This window comes from Podarcis muralis, chromosome 11 (genome assembly GCF_964188315.1).
Source record: "Podarcis muralis chromosome 11, rPodMur119.hap1.1, whole genome shotgun sequence".
Lineage (NCBI taxonomy): Eukaryota > Metazoa > Chordata > Lepidosauria > Squamata > Lacertidae > Podarcis > Podarcis muralis.
In genome coordinates, this window is record NC_135665.1 from 4,125,038 (window position 1) to 4,150,373 (window position 25,336).

At 39.4% G+C, this 25,336-nt stretch overlaps 1 protein-coding gene across 5 annotated transcripts in view; it reads left to right on the forward strand.

The window, feature by feature from the left end:
• The window catches only part of PCSK5 (proprotein convertase subtilisin/kexin type 5), a 244,994-nt gene that overhangs the window by 171,946 nt on the left and 47,712 nt on the right, over window positions 1-25,336 (forward strand). For 4 of the 5 annotated variants that reach the window (XM_077935976.1, XM_077935978.1, XM_077935977.1 and 1 more), the window contains 3 exons: window positions 11,580-11,676; window positions 16,546-16,682; window positions 22,386-22,589. In XM_077935976.1, coding sequence (XP_077792102.1) covers window positions 11,580-11,676; window positions 16,546-16,682; window positions 22,386-22,589 — 438 coding nt within the window. Of the gene's footprint in view, window positions 1-595; window positions 3,834-11,579; window positions 11,677-16,545; window positions 16,683-22,385; window positions 22,590-25,336 lie in introns of those variants that run through there. The other variant, XM_077935980.1, reaches the window with a different exon arrangement.

A 25,336-nucleotide genomic window follows, 5' to 3' on the forward strand; every position in this document is an offset into this window, starting at 1 on the left:
ACAAGTGAACAGGCCCATAAAAGCTTTTGATTGTCACTGGTTGTTTCCTAACCATAAACACTTATTTTTGGAGTAGAAAGGTTTAGGAACAGGATTAATGGGTGATATTCAACTAAGCTTTACTCAGGGTAGGCCAGTTGAAATTAAAGAGCATGATTAAGTTAGGTCCAGTGTAAATTAAACTAAATGAACTAAATGAAACTTGGTTGAATACCACCCACTATTCAGTACAATTTTCAGTAAATATTCTTGGGATGTGGCTGTTTATTCAACAGTATTCATAATACTCAATAAATACCTTCCACTGTATTTTTCACTGTTTTCTAATATTTTTCTTTCTGGTCTTTCCCCCCCTCCTTTCATGAATGGATACAAATCACTCCTTCCTGGAACACAATATTTCTTCCTGAAAACAAATGCTGTTGTGACTGAAACTCCCTTTGATGAAAACACAATTTCCTATTTGTTACCTGCTACCTGCTCCTGAATGGTCTCTTCCATCAAATTTGCCTGTCTGACAAATTAAATCTTCCTTCACTTGATACCATGCTGTTTAAAACTCCAACCTCTCTTCACTCTCTTTGACCTCTGGAAGCAACGGAAGAATCTTGGGCCGAAGGAGGCTTCTGTATGCTAGTGAAAAAGAACAATCTTTGTCAACGAAAAGTACTTCAGCAACTTTGCTGCAGAACATGTACACTAAAAGGCTGAATTGGCACCTCTCCAAGTTCTCTTGCTCCTGTAGACTTATAGATTAATCCATATTATTAAAAATGAAAAAAAAGCAAACCACCTTTCTCTCTCTCTTTCTCTATCTCCCCTTTGGGGAGAGAGTGAACTGTATGTTGGAACTTAAAATAGAAAACTACAACAAGCCTACCTTTCTTAACCGGGTGTTTAGAACAAAGCACCCTGGATCACAGTGTCAGTATGGTATGACCAAAGCATTTGATGCCAAAATTAAAGATTTGATTTCCTATCAACTTAAGGATATTCCTGCATATTTTTTTTCACATTCTCATTTCCTTTTTCCTGGTTGTTTCCCCTTCAAGATGTGTAGAGTGTTTCAAGAATACAACACAAGTTTACAAGGATTAAAACAGAACAAAAAACATGCTTGCATTAGTCTTTTTTGTGCTTATATACTCAGAATGTGGAAGAATGTTAGGCAATTAAGCAATCCTTAAGAGAATTAGAAACAACCTTCAAATCAGAGCTATGCTCAACATCCACTGCAATATTAGAAGACTCTAATGCATCTGCCTATGGTTTCTAGTCGTATCCTATATTGTGTGTTGTTTGTTTTAATTATACTGCATTTGTTACATTTTGCCAAAAACATTTTAAGGTGTAGCCATGTTAACTGGTATATTTTGAAAGCTGACATTTTTGTCATAGTTTTATTATATTTTTAAAGGTGCAAAGTTCTTAAACATTCAGGGCTTTCTTCCTGCTGTGAATAAACTCTGAAAGGTGCAGAGTCCTGTTAAGGTTTTGATTTTTTAAAAAAATGTAGTTTTCATACTTGAAACTGGAATGCACCAATAATCATGAATAATAATATGGATCCACTCTTTTAGACATGGGGCACTACTCAGATGACCAGCACACAAGTCCAGAAACCCTTTGCATTTATGTGAGCCGTGATGTATACATGGATTTCTCCATTCACTTGACTGGTTAGCGCATCCCAACTCCTGCATCCTTTTATGCAGCTAGAACTGCCTTCTCCATGAAAGTGAAAGTTACCTCCCTACTATTACAATGTATGCATTGCCATGTGCCTGCCCTTCTGGAGGTACATCTACAATGGCTTGTGTGTGAGTTTTAATACATTCTAAACCTTATACATACACGGTAGGCTGTTTTCTGCCCACTGATTGCATTCTCTGGATTGTGGCAATGGTGTACAGGGGTTGGTGTTGAGATCTATCTTGCAATGAAACTTCTACAAAATGTTTGCATGATTGGTGCCTATAACTGAAATACACTGAACCAAATTTAACTATTGATGTCCATACATCATCAATGGAACATAAAAGAGTGGACCAATATGGTACTTGTGCAATAATAGTTAATTTATAGTTCTAGGCCTGGTGCTATTCATATTCTGCTATCATATAATAAGTAGAGAAAATCTCACCCGCAAAAAAACCCCTTAAAACTATATATATTGTATTTTCTAGGCAATCTAGAAATAGCATTTAAGTACAGTTCATATATTCCTACATGGGAAAATAAACGTATGATAGATTATTTGAGATAAAAACATTATTACGATAGATTATTTGAGATAAAAACAGGGACCCAAATTTCCTCCTTCAAAATAATTTGTTTCACTGTGTATGGCAAATCTAAAATAGGTTTAGTTTATCATGAAATAAAACAGAACTTTCCAGATTTCTGAAAGCACCATTATAGCCCCTAAACATTACAAATGGTTGTGCCAGTTTGCAGAAACAACAAAGCCCTCTTTTAACAGAAAAGCTGAATTATTCCAAAAGATAACTCCCTCTAGATCACCACCAAATATATTGTTCAAAATAACTCACTTTTAAGATTAAAATTGTACGATTTGTCACTTTAGGCCTCAGGGTTTGAATATATACTGTCATTATCAATTTAATAGTTATTATTATAAACTTAAACTCATTAATAGACATGCAAAATGACAGTGGATTAAGTATGCATAAGTGCCCAAGATGGTGTCTATAGGCCAGTTAGTGTTAGAGACAACTCTCTCAGTTAGGGGAAATTTTATTGTTATAAAATAATCATAACCACTTACAGGTTTTATTACCATCAAGTGGTATATAAGTTTTGTTAAACAAACATGCAAGTAACATAGTGACAAATGACAAAGAGTACAACTCTTCTAAAAACTATCCGGGATCCGCACAATGGGGAAAAGAGTATTTGTTGCAAGTGCCTTTTGCACCCAGCACACAGCAAGAAACTCACTGCATTCCACTCCCTGCTCTCAGGTTACCCTCCTGTGGCGTCTTGTCTGGCTGCAGTAAGGAGCAAAAGGAAAGTTACAGATTCCCTAAAACTCATTCAGAAGGTACCTAGAATAGAAAGAAATGCACAAGCAGATGATCTGTGACAAAGCACCTGAAAAGTAGTTTACTTTAAACTGGAAATGCTAACAGTATTTTTGGCTTTAAAGTGGTGAAAATGGGGAAACATCAGACTTCATGTCACTGATGCAGCGGAGTTATTTATGATTAAGTCCCACTGAAATCAATGGAGCTTAAGTCAATCACAGATAATTTGTCAAGCTTATTTCAACAGAAATTAAGTTTGACTTGAAGATGCTGGGCCTGGGCTGGTGACTGTGTCTTCTAGGAAACCACAGTCAGCTTGATATGTTTAGTTCCATTGGCATCTATCTGCTTACTAAAAATTCTGAAACTATCACAACTCTGTTGGTACTAATTTAACTGCTAGTACTGTCTGGAATGCTTTGTTTTTCTACATAACATTATTAACAAGAAAATAATGCTTTCAAAGTTTAAGTTAATGGTATATATATTATATAAATAAATAAATATTATATATATATATTCCTAATTGTGATATAATGTATTGAATTGTAAAGAATTTATTTGGATACTTACAAATGCTTCTAACACAACTATAGAAAAGAATTTAATTTTTTAAATACTGACACATTGTTAAATCCAGATACATTTTTACTGAGGAATACTGTACATGTGTAAAATGTCCAGTTGTTATTTGTAAAATAGGGTAGTACTGTTGTAATTGATATTGGCCAAAATCAATGTTATTCCATATTTTATTTTTTATTAAATTAACCTACGTTCCTGTTCCTTTGGTGTAGTAAAGCACATTTATGAACCATATGCATACCGTTCTATGCTTAGAAGGGGACCTAGTTTTTCTGGGCTTCTCTTCTTCCCCACCCCATTTTTTTCAAGAAGCAATTTGGTACTAAAAAAGAAATCACTGAAATAAAGTGAAATAATGTTTTAAATTAAATATATATTTGTCTATAAAAAGAAAAAATACTGGTGTTTGCAACAATTTGGTAGTGTTTTTGAATCCTGGTATCGATCAGCTTGGACATCTCTTCGGCTGATGCAGATTTTTCACACAATTCGCTTTAGAGAACAGGAGGATAAGTGAGGCTTCCCTGCACTTGATGCAAAGGGCCAAATGAGTGACACAGTTCACCCAGCAGAGGAAGGAGCAGCCCTTTTTGGCACTGAAGACCACATGCACAAGGAAGCTGCATGTCTGTGGGCGGGGCCAGACCTGGTACCCCCCTCATTCTTCCACCACTCGAATAAAACACACACACACACATTTACATATACAGTCGTACCTCGGAATTCGAACAGAATCCATTCTGGAAGTCCGTTCGACTTCCAAAGTGTTCGGAAATCAAGGCACGGCTTCTGATTGGCTGCAGAAAGCTCCTGCAGCCAATCGGAAGCCCCGTTGGACGTTCAGGTTCCAAAGAACGTTCACAAACCGGAACACTCACTCCCGGGTTTGTGGCATTCAGAAGCCAAAATGGATGAGTACCAAGGTGTTTGACAACCAAGGTACGACTGTACATCCAAATTTACTCTCTCACACAGGTGCATGACTTCTCCACTCTCTCACACACGTGTACCAAACATTCCCCCACTCTCTAATATGCAACCTTCTATTCTTTCCCCTCCCTTATGTTAATATGTGTATGTGTATCTTATCCCCACCCCCACCAGCAGCCATAGGATCCCTGGAGAGTAGAGGCTTTCGTCTCCCCTCCCACCAGCAATTCTAAAGAAGCCAAAGTTGCAGCCCAGCAACATGGGAATAGCTGAGTTTTCTCCACTGCCTGGCTGCTGGTTGATAACCTGGGCAGGAGGGTGAGCCACATGGAGAACAGCTGAGGGTGACAGGTTGCCAACATGTGCTCTAGTGAATGCAGAAACAAAAAGCATGATCATCATGATCATGAGGCAATCATGCTTGGATTTTATTCCACACAGTGGCGTGTAAGCAATGGCTAACTTAAAGTAATGGTAGCCTATTAAGTAGTTTGAGAACTGCTGGACATTTATTCCTATAGGCCAGGGGTGTGTGCGATCTACTCCCACTGTAAATAAACGGGCAGTGATCTACCCATTGGATTGACCAGAGTTGTTGAGCTTTTTGAGGGGGGAGAGAAATATGTTGGTTCCTTAGAATAATATCCAATGGACAGCAAAATCATACACAAATATGGAGCAAAGGTCACAGGGGCCTGGTTCACGTGTAACAGCAAGCCAAACTATGGCTGACTGGGACCACACAAATGTGCAGTATCCTGGAGAATTTACATCTGGCCCTTCATCATGAAAAAGCCCAGTTTCTCATTTTTCCAGCATTTTCTGGTTTTTTAAAAAAATCAGGAAACTTCAGCATTTTAGTTCAAATTTCTTCAAATGAACTCATTTTTTTTTACTAATGTACACATTTTTGCAAGTACTTTTTCGGGATAGAATGCATTTTGTACACTATTTTCACTAATCTATTTGTTTTTATTGACATTTCCCCCCATATATGCATTTTTGTAGACACTGGTTAGTTGCACAGCTAAGCTGCATCCCAAAGACTGGACAAGAGTAAATTTCAAAGGGCGGCTATGTTTCAGTTCTCATATTATTTCAGAAAGTGTGATTTTAATAGATTCTGCTTTGAATGTGAACTGAATCCAATTTCTTCCCCCTCCGTACTGTTCTGACAGTATCAAACACATCCTCCACACCTTGAGCCTCATTTCTTCATTTTTTTACCTGTGTTGCTGCACTTTGCCTTTTTGCCCACTGTGATCGCTTTCCTCTGTCTCTGGACTCCTTGCCTTGAATTTCCTGCCCCAGAAATGTCTTTCAACTCAAGTCCACAGTCTGATCTATACAGAGAATACTCTCTGTATCTAAGGATTACATGTTTTAATTCCAGCCAAACAACTCCTTCTTTGAGGGCGGCTGTAATGTGAGCATTCGCTGGCTTGCAGCTTTGTATCCTGCGCAGTTTGAATATGTATGCACGTTCTCATGCTGCCACACATTTCTGCCATTAGTATTAGAGGATTCACAAAACAATATAGATTTATGAATATAAGTATTGCACTTGGATAAACTAAAAATGTATCCAAAGTATCATAAACAACTTTCAACCCATGTGTTTCTCTGCAGCAGTAACACATCTTAACAATCCTCCCCATATTATAATATTTACACTGAGAATGACTGATAGAAGTGCTCCTACTTCGTCAAAATGTAACATGGAAACTACCTTCAGCAGCTTACCAATTTCCATGCAGACAATTCAATAGCAGAGAAGCCAACTAAAAGGCTATGCACCTGACTCCTTTCCAAACACTAAGATGTGCAAAGCTTTATGAAGATGCAAATTTCTAAACTAAAGCTGCATTCCTAAGCATATTTACTAGGAAGCAAAATCCATTGAACTTAAGCTGTACTTTGATCTTCATTGACCTCAAGCGGCACATTAGAACAGCCTTCACCAAGCTGCTTCCCTCTGGATGGACTACAAATCCCATCAGCCCTAGTCAGAAATAAGCCTGCATTAGAAAATGTTCCATAATTCTTCCCTTCATGAAAAATTAATTTCAATTGTCTCTTATGTTTTTAATCAGGTATGTGAACTGCCTCAGGAGGGCATTCAGTGAAAGGCAACCTTTCACTGCTGAGACGAAATCGATAAACAAAATGTCTAAAGTAGCCTGGTCAACTGCAAATCCAGTGAGGGATTTCCCAGCTCAGTATCACTGCTCTAAGCTGTAAAGTTAGGGCAGTGGATGCAGGAGAGATAGAGTTTCCATCCCTTTCCTGTATTCTTACCCCGTCAATATGGGGGGGGGGGGAGCCATTTTGAGCTTCACAGCTACCAGAAGAGAAAGAGGCGGCAACCTTGCCCACCAGGAGCAGCTCCTTGTGAGGGAGCCCTAAGCAAGAAAGTGCCCTTAGGGTGAGCTCTTTTCAAAGTGACTTGCTAAGAAGCCCAGAGTGGTGCAGGCAGTAATGCTTCCTTTCCATTTCTGGCCATTCCTCTGTCTGGTCTACTCACCCAGAGAAGCACAGGTGGGGACTCATCCAACCCCCCCCCCCCGTGCTACTCCATGGGTGGGGATGGCAGAAGCAGTGGTGGTGGCTGGAAGCATGGGCTCCCTGCACTATTCTGGACTCCTGGCTCACTTCTGCCATTGCTCCCCAGCTAGAGCAGAATACCTTCACCTTCAGGCCTTGCATGGCTAACACCACACCACCACCACCTCATTGTTTCTGTGACTGATCTCAGCACCCAGAAGCAGTGGAAGAAAGACAGAGGAATGGTGTGGCAGAGCCAGTATTGATTTAATATGAAAAAATAAATGAGGCCAGAATCAGTCCCTATGGGTCACAGAATTTGTGCATGCACTTCAAACAGTGAAGTCTACCATTACGGAAAGTATCAGCAATTCACCATGCCACTGCATTTTATTCATTATTGTCAGTTTTCAGTAGTTGGAAAAATAACTAGGAAAAATTATTTTCCCCCCACCCAATGAATTTGTGATAGTCTCTTCCCTCTGCTTCAAGATATTGTTAGCCAAAGGAAGGGCGGCCACAATTTTCAGAATGGTGAATGAAATCAACATGGCCCACCCACTTCCTGATTCTCACCAAATATTGACAAATCATACCCAAAATAGCCTTCTAAAAATAGTTACTATGGTGGGCATTACAAAAGGTTGTCCCTGCTTCTATTGGTCAAGCATTGAATGATCAGAGAGCCCATCAGGGAGAAAGAAGTGGGCAAAACCATCTCTGCACATGACGTGGGTGTGGGAACGGTCCCATAATGTGTCCATTTGCAAACTGTTCTCTGTCTAATCAGAGGTGTTTGGAGGAAGTTCAATGCTGGGCTAGTCCCCAAAATGCATTTCCCCACAAAGGTATAAAATAAGGAGATGAGTGAGCAGCTGCTTAATTATGATCTTTATATATTCCAGATTTCCACTTGGGGGCTTAAGAACTTGAAAGGCAGAAGCAGTGTGTGTCAATTCTTGTGGAGAACATGACTTAAAGATTATGATTCCATTGATTTTTTTTAACAGTATTTTAGAAATATGGGCATTGTCTACCATAATGCCAAATGCAGCCAATTTGACAGAGGCTGAAGGTGGAGGAACTTACACAGTACAGCAGACATTGTACAAAGAGAGCAGCAGGAATGGTCAAAGAATGATTTAATACAAGGCTAATAGTATATCGACAGATTCTGTAGCCCAGGGGAAATCATAAGATCAGAGTCCACAGGAACACCCACAGAACTTTTCAGTGAAACATTTCTTTCCACTGTATTGCCATCAGCTTTTATTGCTCTGTGGAAATCCTGTGTATTGAATTGTTGCATAATTACTCCCTTACAGCACCCAGTAGTGTACTAGGTGCTTCATTTTTTCTGTGGATCAGAGGCACAAAAACCAGGTCTATGCCTGGAGGAAATTTGTTATTTCCTGTAATATATATGGTTTATACTGGAAAAAAATGTCTATTTGTGTTTCATATCTCCCTGAAAGATAATTTGTGTTGATATAATTCTCTATATTGTTTTCCCATAAATATGGATCACATAAATATTAAACTGTATTTTGGGTAGTTACTTTGGGTAATGCAGGTTTTGGAGAGAAAACCACTATCAGAAAACCAGACTTTCTTCCATTTCATGTCCTCATTTACTTGGGTTCTTTCACAGTAGCTGTAACCTTTACATTCACAGCTTATGAGCTCGGCGACTAGTCTCATGCTCCCCCCTCTATCTTCTCTTGGCACACCCTGGTTTCGATGCTAACATCCCTGGTTTCACATCCTGGTTAGTAATCTGTGATTAAACCACAGTTTTCCAGTTTGGAGGAGGAAACTGGTTTCAATATCACTGCAAGGAGGGAATACACAAGGACACAGCTTGTTCGCAGGCAGATAAACCATAGTTATTGGCCTGGGACCATTACATCTCAGCCCCTGATGCTGGAATGGAAAATCTGTCTCACTAAAATCTGCTGAAAGTCAGGACAGCCGTATGCATATAGTTAAACATAACCCATATTTGTATATGGAATTCAAGATACAATGAAAACCATTGAACAGCAGCAGCCAAATATTAAGCAAGCATAATACACTTAGAACATTCTGTCCAATATACTGAATTCATTCATTGTCAGGGAGATCCCACCTGCCTTCCCTTCTTCCCTGAGATATATCCTGGTCTTGGAAGTGGAGAAATGCTACTTGCTGTGTCACAAGTGTTACTAAACCAGATATAAATCGGATAAAAATGTGGATTTCTTCATTAATACTTTTGTATTTGCTATGTGCACAGGAAAAGTAAGTAAAATATAATTTTAAAAATATTTCTTGTAGACAAAAAAGTAAGGTGGAAAGGCTCAGCATTTTCACTCCCTGCCAGACACAAATGTGCTAATGATTCCTGGAAATCAGTGTATGTTTGCAAATCCCTTGGTGCAAAACAGTTCATTTGTTATAGAGAATTCCAAATGAGTTTAGAGCCAACTCTGCAGACTGAATTCCTCCAGAGATGTGTCATTTCTCTATCTCTCAGAGCTTTAGCTATCTACCATGCTTATTTATGCTGAGCAGAACAAATTATGTCCAAAATTTATTCTATTCCCTTTTTATCCCAACCAAAACCACATTTTGAAAGACCCCCATTTCCAAATTCTTCTATATACAGACTATATTTCATCTCCGCACTCAGCTATTGAAACTTGTGTGCTTGGTGTTCTTCTGTGTGCCATGTCCTGCTTTTACACACACACAAAAACACGTTTTCCTACTTCTTATGTGCTACTCTGTCCACCTGTGCTTCTCACCTTCGGTCCACTCACAAATTTTTAGATATTTTTTAAAAATTAAATGTATACCACTATTCATTTTTTTTTAATCAAAGCAGTTTACAACAAACATACAAAAAAGGCATGTAAAGTTTTAAATCAGAGATCAGCTATTACAGATAGATATTTTCTTAATTGCCTGCAAAAGCTTGGTGGCACAGAAAAGTTTTCAGAGACTTCTAAATATTAAAGCAGCAGGCACCTCCCAAATCCCTACTGGCAGCACATTCCCCAGGATGGGGCTCCCACACATTATTTCTGTGGCCGAGCTGCAATATAAGAGTTGAGGTGGCCCCTAAGGCACCTATGTTAACACAAGTACCTTTAAACTGGTGGTATTTCCCTCATTCTACTAGCTATTTTGTGGCTGCCACATCACATGATATTACCTATTTTGTTTTGTTTTTCAGCTCACATTAATAAGCATGTAAAGAGTTTCTCCAAACTGTAGGTCAGCCCTTTTTGAATTCTTATTTGCTTTTACAAAAATCTATGATTGACCAGTCTTGGTTGTGCAATGCCCTACATGTTAGCTTTTCTTTTTCCAATCCATGTTTTTAAAAAAGACAATTAAGCACTGTCCATTCAAAGATATCGAGTGCTTTCCAAAATGGTTGTTTATTGTGATAGCAATGCTCCTTGTGTATGCAAGTTCTTTGCATCATCCACAAGATATTATTGGCATCAAAATGCCGGCCAAAATCCCCACACCACCTCTACAATTTAAATTGGATCTACCACTTCCAGGAAAAATCTGCTATTATTTTTTTTAAAAGACACTGTTGCCAACATCCCCATTGCAATCTCTCAACAACTTGTTTGCAGGAATCACCCACTAAGGGTGTTTTCACATGTTACCATCAGCTGAGAAGAATGAGTTACACAACCTCTTTCTGCCTTTTCAGAGTAGTATGTGAAAGGAGGAGTTAGATCGTCTCCTTCATAGGTAAATATAGGAGCTGTTCCTGTAACAAGCAAACCCAATAAAGTATTCCATGACATCAAGCATAGGGTGGCAATTTAAGGTATTTTTAAAAAGGGAATGCTGATCCCCATCATCATCGTCATTGTCCTTATTCCCTTTTTAAAAATACCTTAAATTGCCACCCTATGCTTGAGAACCATTTCTCATAATTCTTCTACACAACACAAACTCATCTTAGGAGCCTTTCACACATCTCCAGCTGGAATAAACTGCCAGGGAGTATATCACACCAATTCTGGCCCAATTGCACCGGCGACCTATTATTTTCTGGGCTCAGTTCAAAGTGCTGGTTTTGACCTATAAAGCAAGTACTCAAGGACCACCTCTCCACAGATGAACCAGCCAGGACTCTGCACTCTTCACAATAGGAACATAGGAAGCTGCCTTATACCGAGTCAGACTCTCTTGTCCATCTGGCCACTGAGGCATCTCTGCAGCTTTCATCTGGTCTCCGACCCCTGATGTAGTCTTGAACTCTATGGCTGTGCCTTAAGCAATTTGTGCCTGTGGCCTGACCAGTACCGCTGCAAGCCTGGAACAAAGCTTAGGAACAGGAGCTTGGACACCCACAAAATTGACAAGGTGCTTTCTTCATCTGGTATTATGATGCCTTCTTGTACAAAAGGCTTTGTCTGTAACATATAACAGAAATTAAGTAATAAATAAGCTCTTATTTGTCAGGGGAAAATATCGACCCTCTTGGTCACTGTCAGGTCTGTGATGATTCCTGTTCTAAGTGCCCAGAACCAACGGCAGAGAACTGCACTGGCTGTACAAGGTACGTGATTATTCTTCATTAGTGGGGGGGGGGTCTGTAGCTCCCTGAAACTTGCAACATGGTCCATGTCTAGCGCATTACAGTCCAAGCTGCTCTGTAAGTTGAAGAGGAAGCCAAGCATGTGATGAAACAATAATATGTTTTATGTATCCAAGTCTGGAATGATCCACACTGTCTAACAAAATACCTATTTCAGGAGTGGGGAGCCTTCAGAAGCTGCTAGACCACGACTCCCATCCTCCTTGACAATGCCCACAAAATCTGGGGTGACCATAGGATCCCCACAACTGACCTATTTAGACATGTTGAATTGAATGAAGTGTTTGATTGTCTCCAAAATTATGAAAGGATTTCTAGCAGCTCTTTGTAGAGCCACATAGCCTGATATGGTTTCAGTTCAGCTCCATTCATATCACTGTTTTGAATATTTTCCTCTGCAATGTACAGGCTATTTGCAAATAAGATTACTCTACCTTTGTACTTCACCTGAGTTCTTACATCTCTCTCTCTCTCTCTCTCTCTCTCTCTCTCTCTCTCTCTCTCCTCTTCCTAGGTTTTCCTTTATTTTTAACTTTTTAGATGTATCTAATGCACCCTAGGTGCTTTTAAGGTTATAGAAAATGCAATAAGGAATCATGAGAAGCAAAAGAAAGTGAAACATAAATGATTGTACTGCATATAGGAATAAGTCACGAGGCTAATAGAAGAAAAATGCTTTGAAGCATGCTATTTTTAATTTATTGGCAGCCGGCCCTCTCCACTCTCAGAATCTCCTGGGTCCTCTAGTGCTTTATGGCCTTTTAATAGCTTGGACCAAACCAAGGAATGAATGACACTTCAATAATGCCACCTGACATTCAGCGGAGATGAGTTCCTACCTTGAGGTTTTCTTTTGCTTCCACAAAGTATGAAACAAGTCTTGTGGGTCTTCCCGAACTGAAAAATCTTGTGAAAAAAATCCTTTAGGATAACATTACACAACTAGTGTCTTCTGTTGTTTGCATCGGCTGTCAGGATATTTCCCTATTTTTAAAAAAGAATGACTAAGCTCCTGCATCTTGATGCATCGTGAAAATTACCAGTTGCTCTGCTATCCTACCCATCCCCCTTTATATATATTATTATTTTACTATTAGTATTTGCATCAAGCCCTACCTGTTTCAGTTAAAAGATGAATAATCTATTCTGTAGCATAATTTATCAGAAAAGCTGTGAAGAATTCAGGATAAAGATCTGCACTGACAAAAAAAAGATAATGAAGACATTTTTACATTTATGGTTTGTCCAAATTTGAGCATTGTTTGGCTGTTTATCTACTTCCCGCACCCTTCAAATTTGATCAGAGTAGTCTACACCATCATGTATTTGAATCTGTATATAAGGAGCAACTACAGTCTTTCCTGTTCATAACAGTAGGCATGCCCTGCGTTTGCCCCTGTCTTCTAATTTGTTGATTTTATTACGCTATTCATATGCCAACTGGGAATACATGCAGAGAGCTGCGCACCAACCCTCAATGCTTTTTTCTTTTGTTTTTAAATTACCTGTCCAATTGTAAGTTTGCTTGTGCACTTTTTAGGATTTGTGCAAATCTCTGGGGCAGGGGGAGGGGGAGAGAAATCATTCCATTCAGGAGCATACTGAAAATAGTTATGAGCACAGTCAGAAAAGAAATGAATGCACTGAGGAAATAGCAGACCCTCCAAGTGTCCCTGTTTTCCAGGGACAGTCCCAGATTCACAGAAGCCGTCCCAGTTTCTGTTCTGATCCCACAATGTCCCTCTCTTCCTTTGTTGTTGTTTAGTCGTTTAGTCATGTCCGCCTCTTCATGACCCTGTGGACCAGAGCATGCCAGGCCCTCCTCTCTTCCACTGCCTCCTGCAGTTTGGTCAAACTCATGCTGGTAGCTTCGAGAACACTGTCCCACCATCTCGTCCTCTGTCGTCCCCTTCTCCTTGTGCCCTCCATCTTTCCCAACATCAGGGTCTTTTCCAGGGAGTCTTTTCTTCTCATGAGGTGGCCAAATTCTTGGAGCCTCAGCTTCACGATCTGTCCTTCCGTTCTTCCTTAGGATGCCCCTATTTTCATCAGAGAAATGTTGGAGGTTATGGGGCTATGTGACTCCCGATGCAAGGAGATAAGTAACTATACAACCTTTACAAAATATCTGAAGGCAGCCCTATATAGAGAAGTTTTTAAATGTTTAATATTTTATTATGTTTATATATATTTTGGAAGTGGCTGGGGCAACCCAGTCAGATGGGTGGGGTATAAATGATAAAATTGTTCTCATTATGGAATTGGGCATTCCTGTTTTCACTGGAGAAATGTTGGCGAATATGACATAGTGGGCAATGAAAGGGGAGTAGCAGAAAGTGACCATTGATCCATCCACCTCAAAACATGGAAAACAAATCACCTGAGACCGTGAGTAGAGTGAGGTGGAACCCGATTTCCCCCAATTTTTTTGGATTGTCCACAAATCAAATACACCTAAATTTACAAAGGGAAAGCATTAAGACTGGCGTTGTTTCAGGGTAACCTCATGAGGACCAATTAAAGGGAAATACAGCAGCTGCAAACACACAGTACAGTACAGTGTGGTCAACACCCCCAGATTTTGTTGGCAAAAATCATTCTGAAGTGCCTCATGATATCTCAAAAATAGGTCATCATCACTCTACCACTCACATCCCAAAACTTTCCTCTGAATCTTATGTTTAATGAATGGAGGCAATCTAGGCAATAATACAGCAACTCTTTGGAATACTATTTCCTTCTTGATGTCCAGATCTCATTCAGATGACAAATTCAGCAGCCTACTGAGTCCACTAGTGGTGAATAAGCATCTGTAACTACCCACAAGTTGAGACTATGCTATCTGTTTATAAAGCTATGTCAGCACTGCAGTCTATTTTTATTGTTTTATTTATTGGCAGCTAAGCCTCTACTGAGTGTCATTCAGAGCAAGGGACTAATAACAAACTAGCATGCATCCTTGCAAATAGATTCGGGTCACTTCCACACCATCCATTGAAAGCACTCTTATACCACTTTAATAGTCATGGCTTCTCTCCAAGAAACCTAGTCGTTCACTTTGGGTACTGGGAATTGAAGCTCTGTGGGGGGAATAAGGATCCCCTAACAATTCTTGGCACTGTCAACAAATTACAGTTCCCAGGGTTCTTTGAGGGAAGCAAAGTCGTATAAGAGGGCTTTGAATGGATAGTGTGGGTATGGCCAGTGTGTGTTTTTTTTAAAGGGGGTACTCAGGGGTACGCAGTACCAGCACCTCTTTTGTTGTTGTTAGAAAGTGTCATTTTTGTAACAACTTTATGGTGAGTACCAGCACTTATTCTTCTAGAAAAAAAGCACTGGTGTGACCCTACTCAGAATTAACAGCAACTGCAGACTAAGGTATCTCCTTATGAATCAAGGTTCTCACAAGTAAAAACTCATGTTTGCTAATTGAAATGGTTTTCTCTTCAGAAGCACACAAACAACAATCAGGCACTTTAGCCTGCTACTTCAAATAAAGGGCAACTTTTCCCCAGTATCACTTTACAGACATTGCAATGAACATTTGTGAAAAATCAATACCTCTTTAATAAGCTACTGATTTCCCCTAATAAAACTTAAAAATATCACCCTAAGAACAGGTGTATTCTATGCCATCTGTTTCCAGCAAATATCCTAACACAATCAGGAATCTGACAACTGAATCCATGTTCAGAATCACAATCTGGTTTCAACAAGGGCCTAAGAAGCAGTAATTGTTTAGGAATAATATCCAGAAATAAACACTAGATAAAACAAAAACAAACAGTGTAAGGAGCCAGGAAAGAGCTGCCAAAGGCCGGATACCCTAAGGCAGGCATGTCCAACAGGTAGATCGTGATCTACAGGTAGATCGCGGGGGTGTCCCAGGTAGATCACGGAATGAAGTGTAGTGATTGCCTTTGGTCAACCCTCCCTGAAAAAAAGCTCTACAACTCCTGGCAATGACAATGGGTAGATCACAGCTGGTCTTTTTACACTGTGAGTAGATCACAGTCTCTTGGGAGTTGGACATGCCTGCTCTAAGGCCCTGGAGATACTACAGCTTTGGGCTGTAGTAAGTCCCCCTGAATAAAAGCTGTGGTACAACATTCTCCTCATTGCCTTTAGGTAACACACAAGATCAGGGTGCAGGAAGACTTCCACATTTCTGTCTCATGCACTGGTGAAACTGCATCATCTCATCCAGAATACAGCTTTCCCATATCAATGTTGAGTGAAATACAGTAATTAAAAACAAAGAGATTGATATGAGGCCCATATTTGAAGGACCTAGTCATTTGCATCCTTCAAGCAACTTAAACTATTCATCTGCCAAAACAAACACATCCTTCATAAAAAGCATCAACTGTTGACCCACAAAAAAACCACACTAGGATTCCTGGAGGTCACGTCACAAACAAAATTGAGTAAAAATTACAATAGATGAGCTAAAGCAGAGAGAGTGTGTGTGAACATGAAAAGTGATTGATTCTTCCAAAAAAATAAATAAATTGGTAGGATCTTGGAATACTTCAGTGACGAAGATGTGGAGACAGAGGAACATGAGATCAATGAGGATGGTCTGTGAAAATCTGGCTCCAGGTGGCAAAATAAAGTCAAAGTTCACAGCTTAGTTGACCTTACTCTTTATCTTGCCACATGTCATAAATACGTTTCACGCTGATAGGAGAACAAAGTGCAAAGAATATAAGGAATATAACCGAACATGGAAGCAGTTCTCAGAATCTGTTTGAGCTTGTTTTTTAAAAGGAAAGTATTCTTCTATTCTTTGATTCTAGTATTAAACTTCCCCCTTTTCTTTTGTAACAGTTCTTTGAATGATGGGCGCTGTGTTCTTCAGTGCCCTAAAGGGAAATATGAATTTGAAAGTCAGTGTCATTCATGCCATCAGACCTGCATGGAATGCAGTGGAGGCGAACCCAACCAATGCTCCGCTTGTGGAAAAGGTAAGGATGTGCTCTTTGACCACTTCACTCCTTTGCCTTGATTTTAGTTCAAAATCCAAAGTGGATAGATAGTACAGTTGCTTATATGACGTTGTTATTTAAAAAAGCAGTATTTTATATATTTAATATGCCAGTATATTTTTGTACAACTGGGATTTTCTTGGTCCCACTCCACTCCATTCCAATCCCAGACCAAAACTGAATTCCAGATATTTATACTGGATACCCACCAATATACCCATTTATTAACTAATGGGTTCCCGGTCTTCCATAATCCTGACAGTATCAAACATGGAAGTGAAGGATTTTTGCTGCCGGGACTCAAGGAGCTGCTGTTTCCCTCCTGTTGAGCAGTGGCAGCCTAGACAGAGGAATAGAGTGGCCGTGTGCCACACTTTACAGACGCCAGTCCTCTGTCTGAAGGCATCCTCTGTTTGAAGGGCTGCCTGGTCCAAGGCTCATTGAAGATAAATAACCATTTTAAGAAGGGACAGCAGGGGCCTTGGAACTTTCCATTTAGAGGTTCTTGACAGCAGACATAGGCTACTCCCCACTCTGGTGCGTTGCATGTCTATTTAAATAATATACATTTGCATCTCTGTATATAAATTTAATATACTCTCCAACATTCCCTAGAAAATAGGGACATTCTATTTGCAAATGTGATTTTTTTCATATATATTCTTTTTACATAAATTTACTGCCATATCAAAATACTATTTTTATATTAATATGTTCACAATTTATAAATGTTTATATTTATATAAGCAATTAATAAAAACTGCTGGGATCGCTCAAAAGCTGCTACAGATTTTAACATGGCATAATTTTGTTTAAGATATGTTCTGAAGGCCTCCCATTTTGAAACAAATTCGATTCTCGATTTATTGTTTATTTTTTCAGATACACTATCTATTTCAGCATATTCAGTCAATTTTTGTATCCACTCTTGTTTAGAAGGAATTGTGTCACTTTTCTCCTTGTAGCTATAAGAACTCTCGCTGCCACTGTTGCATATAAAAATATATATATCTTTATTTTTTTTAGGAATATCTGAATCAGTAGTGCCTAACTGATATGCCTCTGGTTTCCTAATAAATGAGATTCTTAACATTTTTTCTAGTTCAAAGTGCATTTCCTCCCAAAATTTCTTTATTTTGCTACATTGCCACCATAAATGGTACAGTAAGCCTTTTTGGTCTCCACATCTCCAACCATTACTTTTGGCTCCTTTGTACATTTTGGCTAATTTCCATGGAGTTAAATACCACCGGTGCTGCATTTTTAACAATTTTTCCTGTATGGCATAGCACGTAGTAAATTTCCAACTATTCTTCCACAGGTTTTCCCATTGGGACATTGTTATAGCATACCCAGTCTTGAGACCACTCTATCATGGCTGATGTAACTTCCTCCTCCTCGACTTCCCAGTCAAGGAGGAGGCGATAAGTTTTAGAGAGGGTTTTACTTTTTGAATTTATTATGTCGGATTCAAATCTCAAGGTTTCCTTGGCGAACCCTTTTTGTTTATCTACTTTAAATCTTTCGAATATTTGATAATACTGAAACCAATCTGTAATGACATCTCTTAATTCCTCAAAGCTCTTAAGTTTCAATTGGTTCTCTTCTTCTTTTAAAAGTGTTTTCTAGGTAGGCCAATTTTCCAGCATTTTTTTTTTTCTTTACCACTGTGGCCTTTACTCCAACCGATCTTTATATTTCTCCCAAACTTTAAGAAGTGATCTCCTTATGATATAATTTGAGAAATCTCTATGTATTTTTGCCTTTCCATATATTAAATAAGCATGCCAACCCCAACGGTTATTATGTCCCTCCAAGTCCAACATATCCATATCTTTCAAATTGCACCATTCCTTCATCCACATGAGGCAGGCTGTCTCATAATACAATTTCAAATCGGGCAGGGCAAAACCACCTCTATCCTTTATATCTATTAAAATTTGATGTTTAATGCTAGGTCTCCTGCCCCTCCCATATAAATTTAGATATTTCCTGTTGCCATTTTTTGAGGCAGCCTACCTCACTCAGAATTGGGATCATCTGGGGGGAAAAACACCTGTCTAGGGAGAACATTCATCTTTATGATTGAAATCTTACCAAGGATTGACAACTTCAATTTAGGCAAGGTTTCAAGGTTTTTTTAAAATTTCTTGTCAAGTTTTTATATAGTTATCCTGAAATAAATTTAGATTTTTGGGAGTAATCCAGATGCCCAAATATTTTGCTTTCCAGAAAATCTTCACTCCCATAGCTTCTTCTATGTCTTTCTTTTCAGTCATAGGTACATTTTTAATTATTAACCTAGTCTTATTAGTGTTCAACTTAAAGCCTGCCACTTCTCCAAAGTTATTAAACAATTCTATTACCCTTATCAAACTTTCTTTGGGATTTTCAGTCATGACAAGCACACCATCTGCGAATGCTTTAATCTTATACGTGTTGTTGCCCAAGGTGATACCTTTAACACAATCGTCTTCCCTAATTTGGTTATTTAATACTTCCATTACTAAGATGAAAATTAGGGGTGATAGGGGCATACTTGCCTAGTTCCTTTATTAATTTTGCATTCCTCTGAGATATTACCATTGATGATTAGTTTTGCCTTTTGATCAGAATAGATTGCCTTTATTCCTCTACTAAAATTTTCACCGAATCCCATTTCTTCTATCAATTCTTTCATAAACTTCCAAGAGACATTATCGAAAGCCTTCTCAGCATCAACAAACATGATGGCCGCTGGTTTATCAATTTTAAGATCCAAGTATTCTAATACATTTATCAGTGTTCTTATATTGGATTGCATATATCTTCCAGGGAGAAAACCTGTTTGATCTTTGTGAATTGTCTCCTTCAACAATATCTTTAATTTGTTCTCGATGATATCAGCATAGATCTTATGGTCATTGTTTAGCAGAGCAATAGGTCTATAGTTAGCGATATTTGATAGTTCTGTCCCTTGTTTATGGATGACAGAGATAGAGTTCTCCTTCCAAGAGTCTGGTAGCTTCCTAGTTTTAAGGATGTTGTTCATTAAATCTTTTAGGGGTAGGGATAAAGCATCTAATTTTCTATAATAAACAGCCGGAAGACCATCAGGACCTGGTGTCTTCCCTGATTTTGATCTTTGAATAGCATGCTGTACTTCCATCGCTGTAATGGGGGAATTCAAAGTTATTAATTTTTCCTTAGAAATTATTGGTAATTTACATGTCTTTAAGAATTCCTTAATTTTTTCATTCTTCTCCAGGCCTTCTTTATATAGTTTTGAATAGAAGTTGACAAAACTTTTCCTGATCTCTTTTGGGTTTTGAATCCAAACTTCCTCAACTTTAATTTTACTAATAATTCTGTCATCTTGCTTCTTTTTTATCTGCCAGGCCAATAATTTACCCGGTTTATTTGCATACTCAAAGTTTCTATGTCTCATCAACTTTATTTTCCATTCTATTTCCTCATTTATTATCATGGAAAATTGAGTCTGTAAAGTTTTTATGGTTAGTTTAATCTGTTCATCATCTGGTTATTGGAAGAGTTTTTTTTTTCATTTAACCAAATTTCCTCCCAAATTTCCATTTTTTTCTTTTGGATTGCATTATGCTTGATAAAGAATCCTCTTAACACCGCTTTGGTCGCATCCCATACCATTTTTTCATCTGTTCCTTGATTCTGATTGAATTCAAAATATTCAAGTAAAATTCGCTTTGCCTTCTGGACTATATTATCATCTGTCATCAATCCTTCATTGAATCACCGTATTTTTTTTCTCTTCCTCTTCTTTGAACCTAATTATTACAGGATTATGAGCAGATAAGGTTCTAGGACCAATTTCCACATGATACACTTTACTTAATAATTCTTTTGTCGTCCATATTGTGTCGATTCGTCCTGCCGATTTATGCGGTTCAGAATAGTGCATGAATTGTTTCTCAAGAGGATATCTGAATCTCCAAGTATCATTTAGATTCAAAAGTTCTATTAAATGAAAAAAGTAGTTCGGAAGCTTATTTTGTCTTGTTTCTTTCTTTTTGTAATCTGTTCTGTCCAATCCAGATTACCAACTACTCCGTTAAAATTTCCCATTAGAATTAGCTTTCCCCCCAGGTATTCCAATGCTTTTTCTCCTAATAGATGGTAAAATTCTGATTTCCTTTCATTAGATGCATAAATTCTGATGACTATTATCCTTTCCAAATTAATTTTCATTTCAATTATCACTATTCTGCCTTCTTCATCAATGAAAAGCAGTTTAGGTTCCAGATGAGATTTAGCATATATTACTACCCCTCTTTCCTTTTCCTTACTAGATGCAATAAACTCTAGACCTAATCTCTTGTTAATTAACACTCTTTTATGTTTTTCTGGGTCTCTTGCAAGCAGATTAATTCATATTTTTGTTTTACAAGGACGTGTTCAACCTTATTTTTCTTAAATTTATTTACATTCCATGTAATGCATTTAAAATCCATATTTTATTTCGATTTCACAATATACTCCTCTCTGCAGAAATTATTCAAAATAAAAAGAAAAAAAGGAGAAAAGGGGGGGGGGGACCAAATTCAGTTAATATCAAACATTACTGTTATGGTTCCTCTGAATGTCCCCAAAGTGGCCTCTTTCCTCCTAATTCTTTCCAGTAGGTTCTCCAAAAAAATTCTGCTTCTGGTGCAAATGTAAATTTTATGCCAGCCTGTGCCCTCTTTGGTCCTCTTTTTTTCTTTTTCAACATGCATTTCCTCTCTTTGGTGATGCATAACTGGCCACTCTACAGAACAGTCTCTTTCTCTCTCTCTCTCTCTCTCTCTCTCTCTCTCTCTCTCTCTCTGTGTGTGTGTGTGTGTGTGTGTGTTGTGGCAGATAACCCATTTAGTCGTCCTGATATCAAGGATAGCAGCTCTTAAGACTGTATTCTCAGCTAGGGGGAAAACAAGGTGATTGAACTCAGGTTGCCTTTTGGATTGACTTGGAAAACACTCAATCAAGTTGCATTAAGTCTGTGTCTTTAGGTTAAAAGGTTCATAATGAAAACAGTGAAACATCCTCCCACCACTGCGTGTGATTTTATCTAGCAGACAAGCATGCAGAGGTAGATGCAATTCTAAGCATTTGTTGATACATCTAGGTATTTATTTTCAACAAAATTAACAGGCCAGTTCTCATTGTCATAAATCCAGCTAGTTTGACAAGAGGTTTGAACAAGCCAGACAGCACATGGGAAACAAGCAATGCTTTACATGGCAGTATGAATGCACCCCCAGAATACTTCTGAGTATCAATGGGGCTTGTATCCTGGGTTACTGTGTGAGCAACTTCAGGGAACCTTTCTTTTCCAGTCATTGCTTTTCCTGAAGATTTCCCTGCATTAATTTAATTAAGCACTTCAGGCTTTCAGAGAAAATAATGGGCTTCAGAATGAGTTTCTGAAAGAAAAAGGTTCAGTTGTTGTTAATGGGAAACCTTTCCATTTCTAAGCAGACAGGTAAATGTAAGAGAAGGGGCAGCAGCAACTCCAAATCTCAATTAACTGTTCTGGTGGCTCAGCCACAAATGCTCCCACTAATCAGTTCCCCAGATCAAAACGATCTTTTAATACAAACAGGAAGGTTTGGGGTTGATTTGTTTGTTTTTGATGAACAATTCTCCTAGTGTTTTTTTCTCTGCTTTGTCTTGCTTTCGGCCTTACAGATAAGAAAGGCAACAAACGCTTCCTGTACCTGGGCGAATGCAGAGAAAGTTGCCCTCTGGGCCACTATTCTTCAGAGGAAGAGAACACCTGCCTGCCGTGCTTTGAGCACTGTGAAGTGTGCCCTGATCAAACCATGTGCGAAAGATGCTTTGATGGATACTACCTGGCTGATAATAGCTGCCAGAAGCACAAATGTAGAAAAGGTAAAACTTCTGACAACAGCACATTAACACACTTAAGGCCAAACACTCAGTATGTTCTCCTTGATTCCATAATTGTAGAGCTGGAAGGGACCTTCAGGGTCATCTACTCCAGCCCCCTACAATGCAGGAATCTCAGCTAAAGCTGGGCCAAAACAAACAAGATGAACTTTAACAGGGAGAAATGTAAAGTATTGCACTTGGGCAAAAAAAATGAGAGGCACAAATACAAGATGGGGGACACCTGGCTTGAGAGCAGTACATGTGAAAAGGATCTAGGAGTCTTGGTTGACCACAAACTTGACATGAGCCAACAGTGTGACGTGGCAGCTAAAAAAGCCAATGCAATTCTGGGCCTCATCAATAGGAGTATAGCATCTAGATCAAGGGAAGTAATAGTGCCACTGTATTCTGCTCTGGTCAGACCTCACCTGGAGTGCTGTGTCCAGTTCTGGGCACCACAGTTCAAGACGGACACTGACAAACTGGAACGTGTCCAGAGGAGGGCAACCAAAATGGTCAAAGGCCTGGAAACGATGCCTTATGAGGAACGGCTAAGGGAGCTGGGCATGTTTAGCCTGGAGAAGAGGAGGTTAAGGGGTGATATGATAGCCATGTTCAAATATATAAAAGGATGTCACATAGAGGAGGGAGAAAGGTTGTTTTCTGCTGCTCCAGAGAAGCGGACACGGAGCAATGGATCCAAACTACAAGAAAGAAGATTCCACCTAAACATTAGGAAGAACTTCCTGACAGTAAGAGCTGTTCGACAGTGGAATTTGCTGCCAAGGAGTGTGGTGGAGTCTCCTTCTTTGGAGGTCTTTAAGCAGAGGCTTGACAACCATATGTCAGGAGTGCTCTGATGGTGTTTCCTGCTTGGCAGGGGGTTGGACTCGATGGCCCTTGTGGTCTCTTCCAACTCTATGATTCTATGATTCTATGATCCATGACCAACCTCTGCTTAAAAACCTCCAAGGAAGGAGAGTCCACCACCTCCCAAGGGAGACAGTTCCACATCAAGGCACACTGGCACCTGCCAAACAGCTGGTGGCCAATATCCTCCCACCTCCACACACACCAGTAATAGTCATTACAGCTTAATTTTTTTATAAGATTTATACACTGCTTGATTGTTTTTTTTTTTAATAAAACCTTCAAAGCAGTTTACAAAAATGATAAAACAATAAAATTATCACTAAGAAAAAATAACAACAATTTAAGACATTTTAAAAGTTAAAATAGCAGCAGACTAGAACAAATTAAGACTCACATCAACTTTCTAAACATCTGAATAGGCTTGTCTAAACAAAATTGTTTTTAACAAGCATTGAAAAGAATACAGGGAAGAAAGAGAGAGCTGATCATCAGTAGAGTAACATACCCTGTGGAGGAAACCAAAACCAAAACAAATAGTAATAATAACATTAACAGCACCAAGAAGGATGAGAAATCCTTGGAACTCTCTGATCTGAAGAGGAGATTAGCAAACATTAAGCCTGTAATCTCAACTCCAGATGCAAGGACACAGGAGTTGGAAACACACCCATTAAATACATCCAACTTCTCCTCACCACAAAGAAGGCTACGTGTGCATCAGCCAGATATTCTTCTCTCAAGCAACACCAAAGAAGAGGAGCAGCAGCTTGGCAACCCCACTACCCCTAAGCTAATAACCTTTAAGGAAACCAAGAAATATCATGCTGCTGACAGACAGCTGAAGCCACACAACAGTCCCCAGGCTACATACGGACCTCCAAGACTCAGGAACTTACTGAGGCACAAGCAGGAGGACCAGTTCTTCCCATTACATCTCTGACAGAACAGGACAAATGATGTCCCTGCTTATGAAGCTGGCTCCTTGCTGGCCAATGACCCTCACATTGCAGCGCATGCCTCTTTAATACTTCCAAAGGCATGGGTGGAATTAACAGCCCCAACCACCTCGTGAGGGAAAGAGGGATTGACAGCCAACAGGCCAGCAAAAGGTTACCCTCTTAACCAGAAATGTGGCTGGATGGGCTTCATCCACCAGGAGCGCCTGTTTCACTGACTTTCTATCACAACATCACATCTTACTGGTACAGGAAACCTGGACCAGGGATGACATATCATTAAATGGGTACCTCTCCTTTACATTGGGAGCTGAACCAGGGAAGAGGCATGGCAGAGCAAAAGGCTGGGGATCCTTATTTCTAGCAACATCGACTCCATACCAAGGCCCCTCCCTTCACTGAAGACCTACCTTAACGAGAAGGCGCTGTTAATTAGAAATGCCTACATGCTCCCAATGCATTAGAAATCGGAGATCAGAGTCCAATAGGGTGAGCTGGAAGGATATGCTGCAGACCTTACACTGCAAAATCCGAACGCAATGGTTGTACTGGGAGGGGACCTAAATGCCAGACTAGGGCCAAATGACCAAACTTTATACATACAGTTTGGCCATGCCCCACCAGATCTGGAGGCTGAAGGCCCACTTACAACTCAAGCCTCAAAAGACCAAATGTCAAACTCTGTGGGTCTCTGCCTAGCACCAATGTCTTTCAAACTAAGCCTCTACATTCTAAATAGTACCCTTGGAAAGGACCAGCCAGCTGAGTTCACCTTCTTGTCTGGAATCAGGATGAGTGCTATTGAGTACATCATTGTCTCTGAGGAGCTTCTCCTACACATAAAGAATATGGAGGCACTGGCGGAGAAAGAGGAGTGCGGGGGGAGCGCACCACCCCCGGCAGTGCAATCCCAGTGGG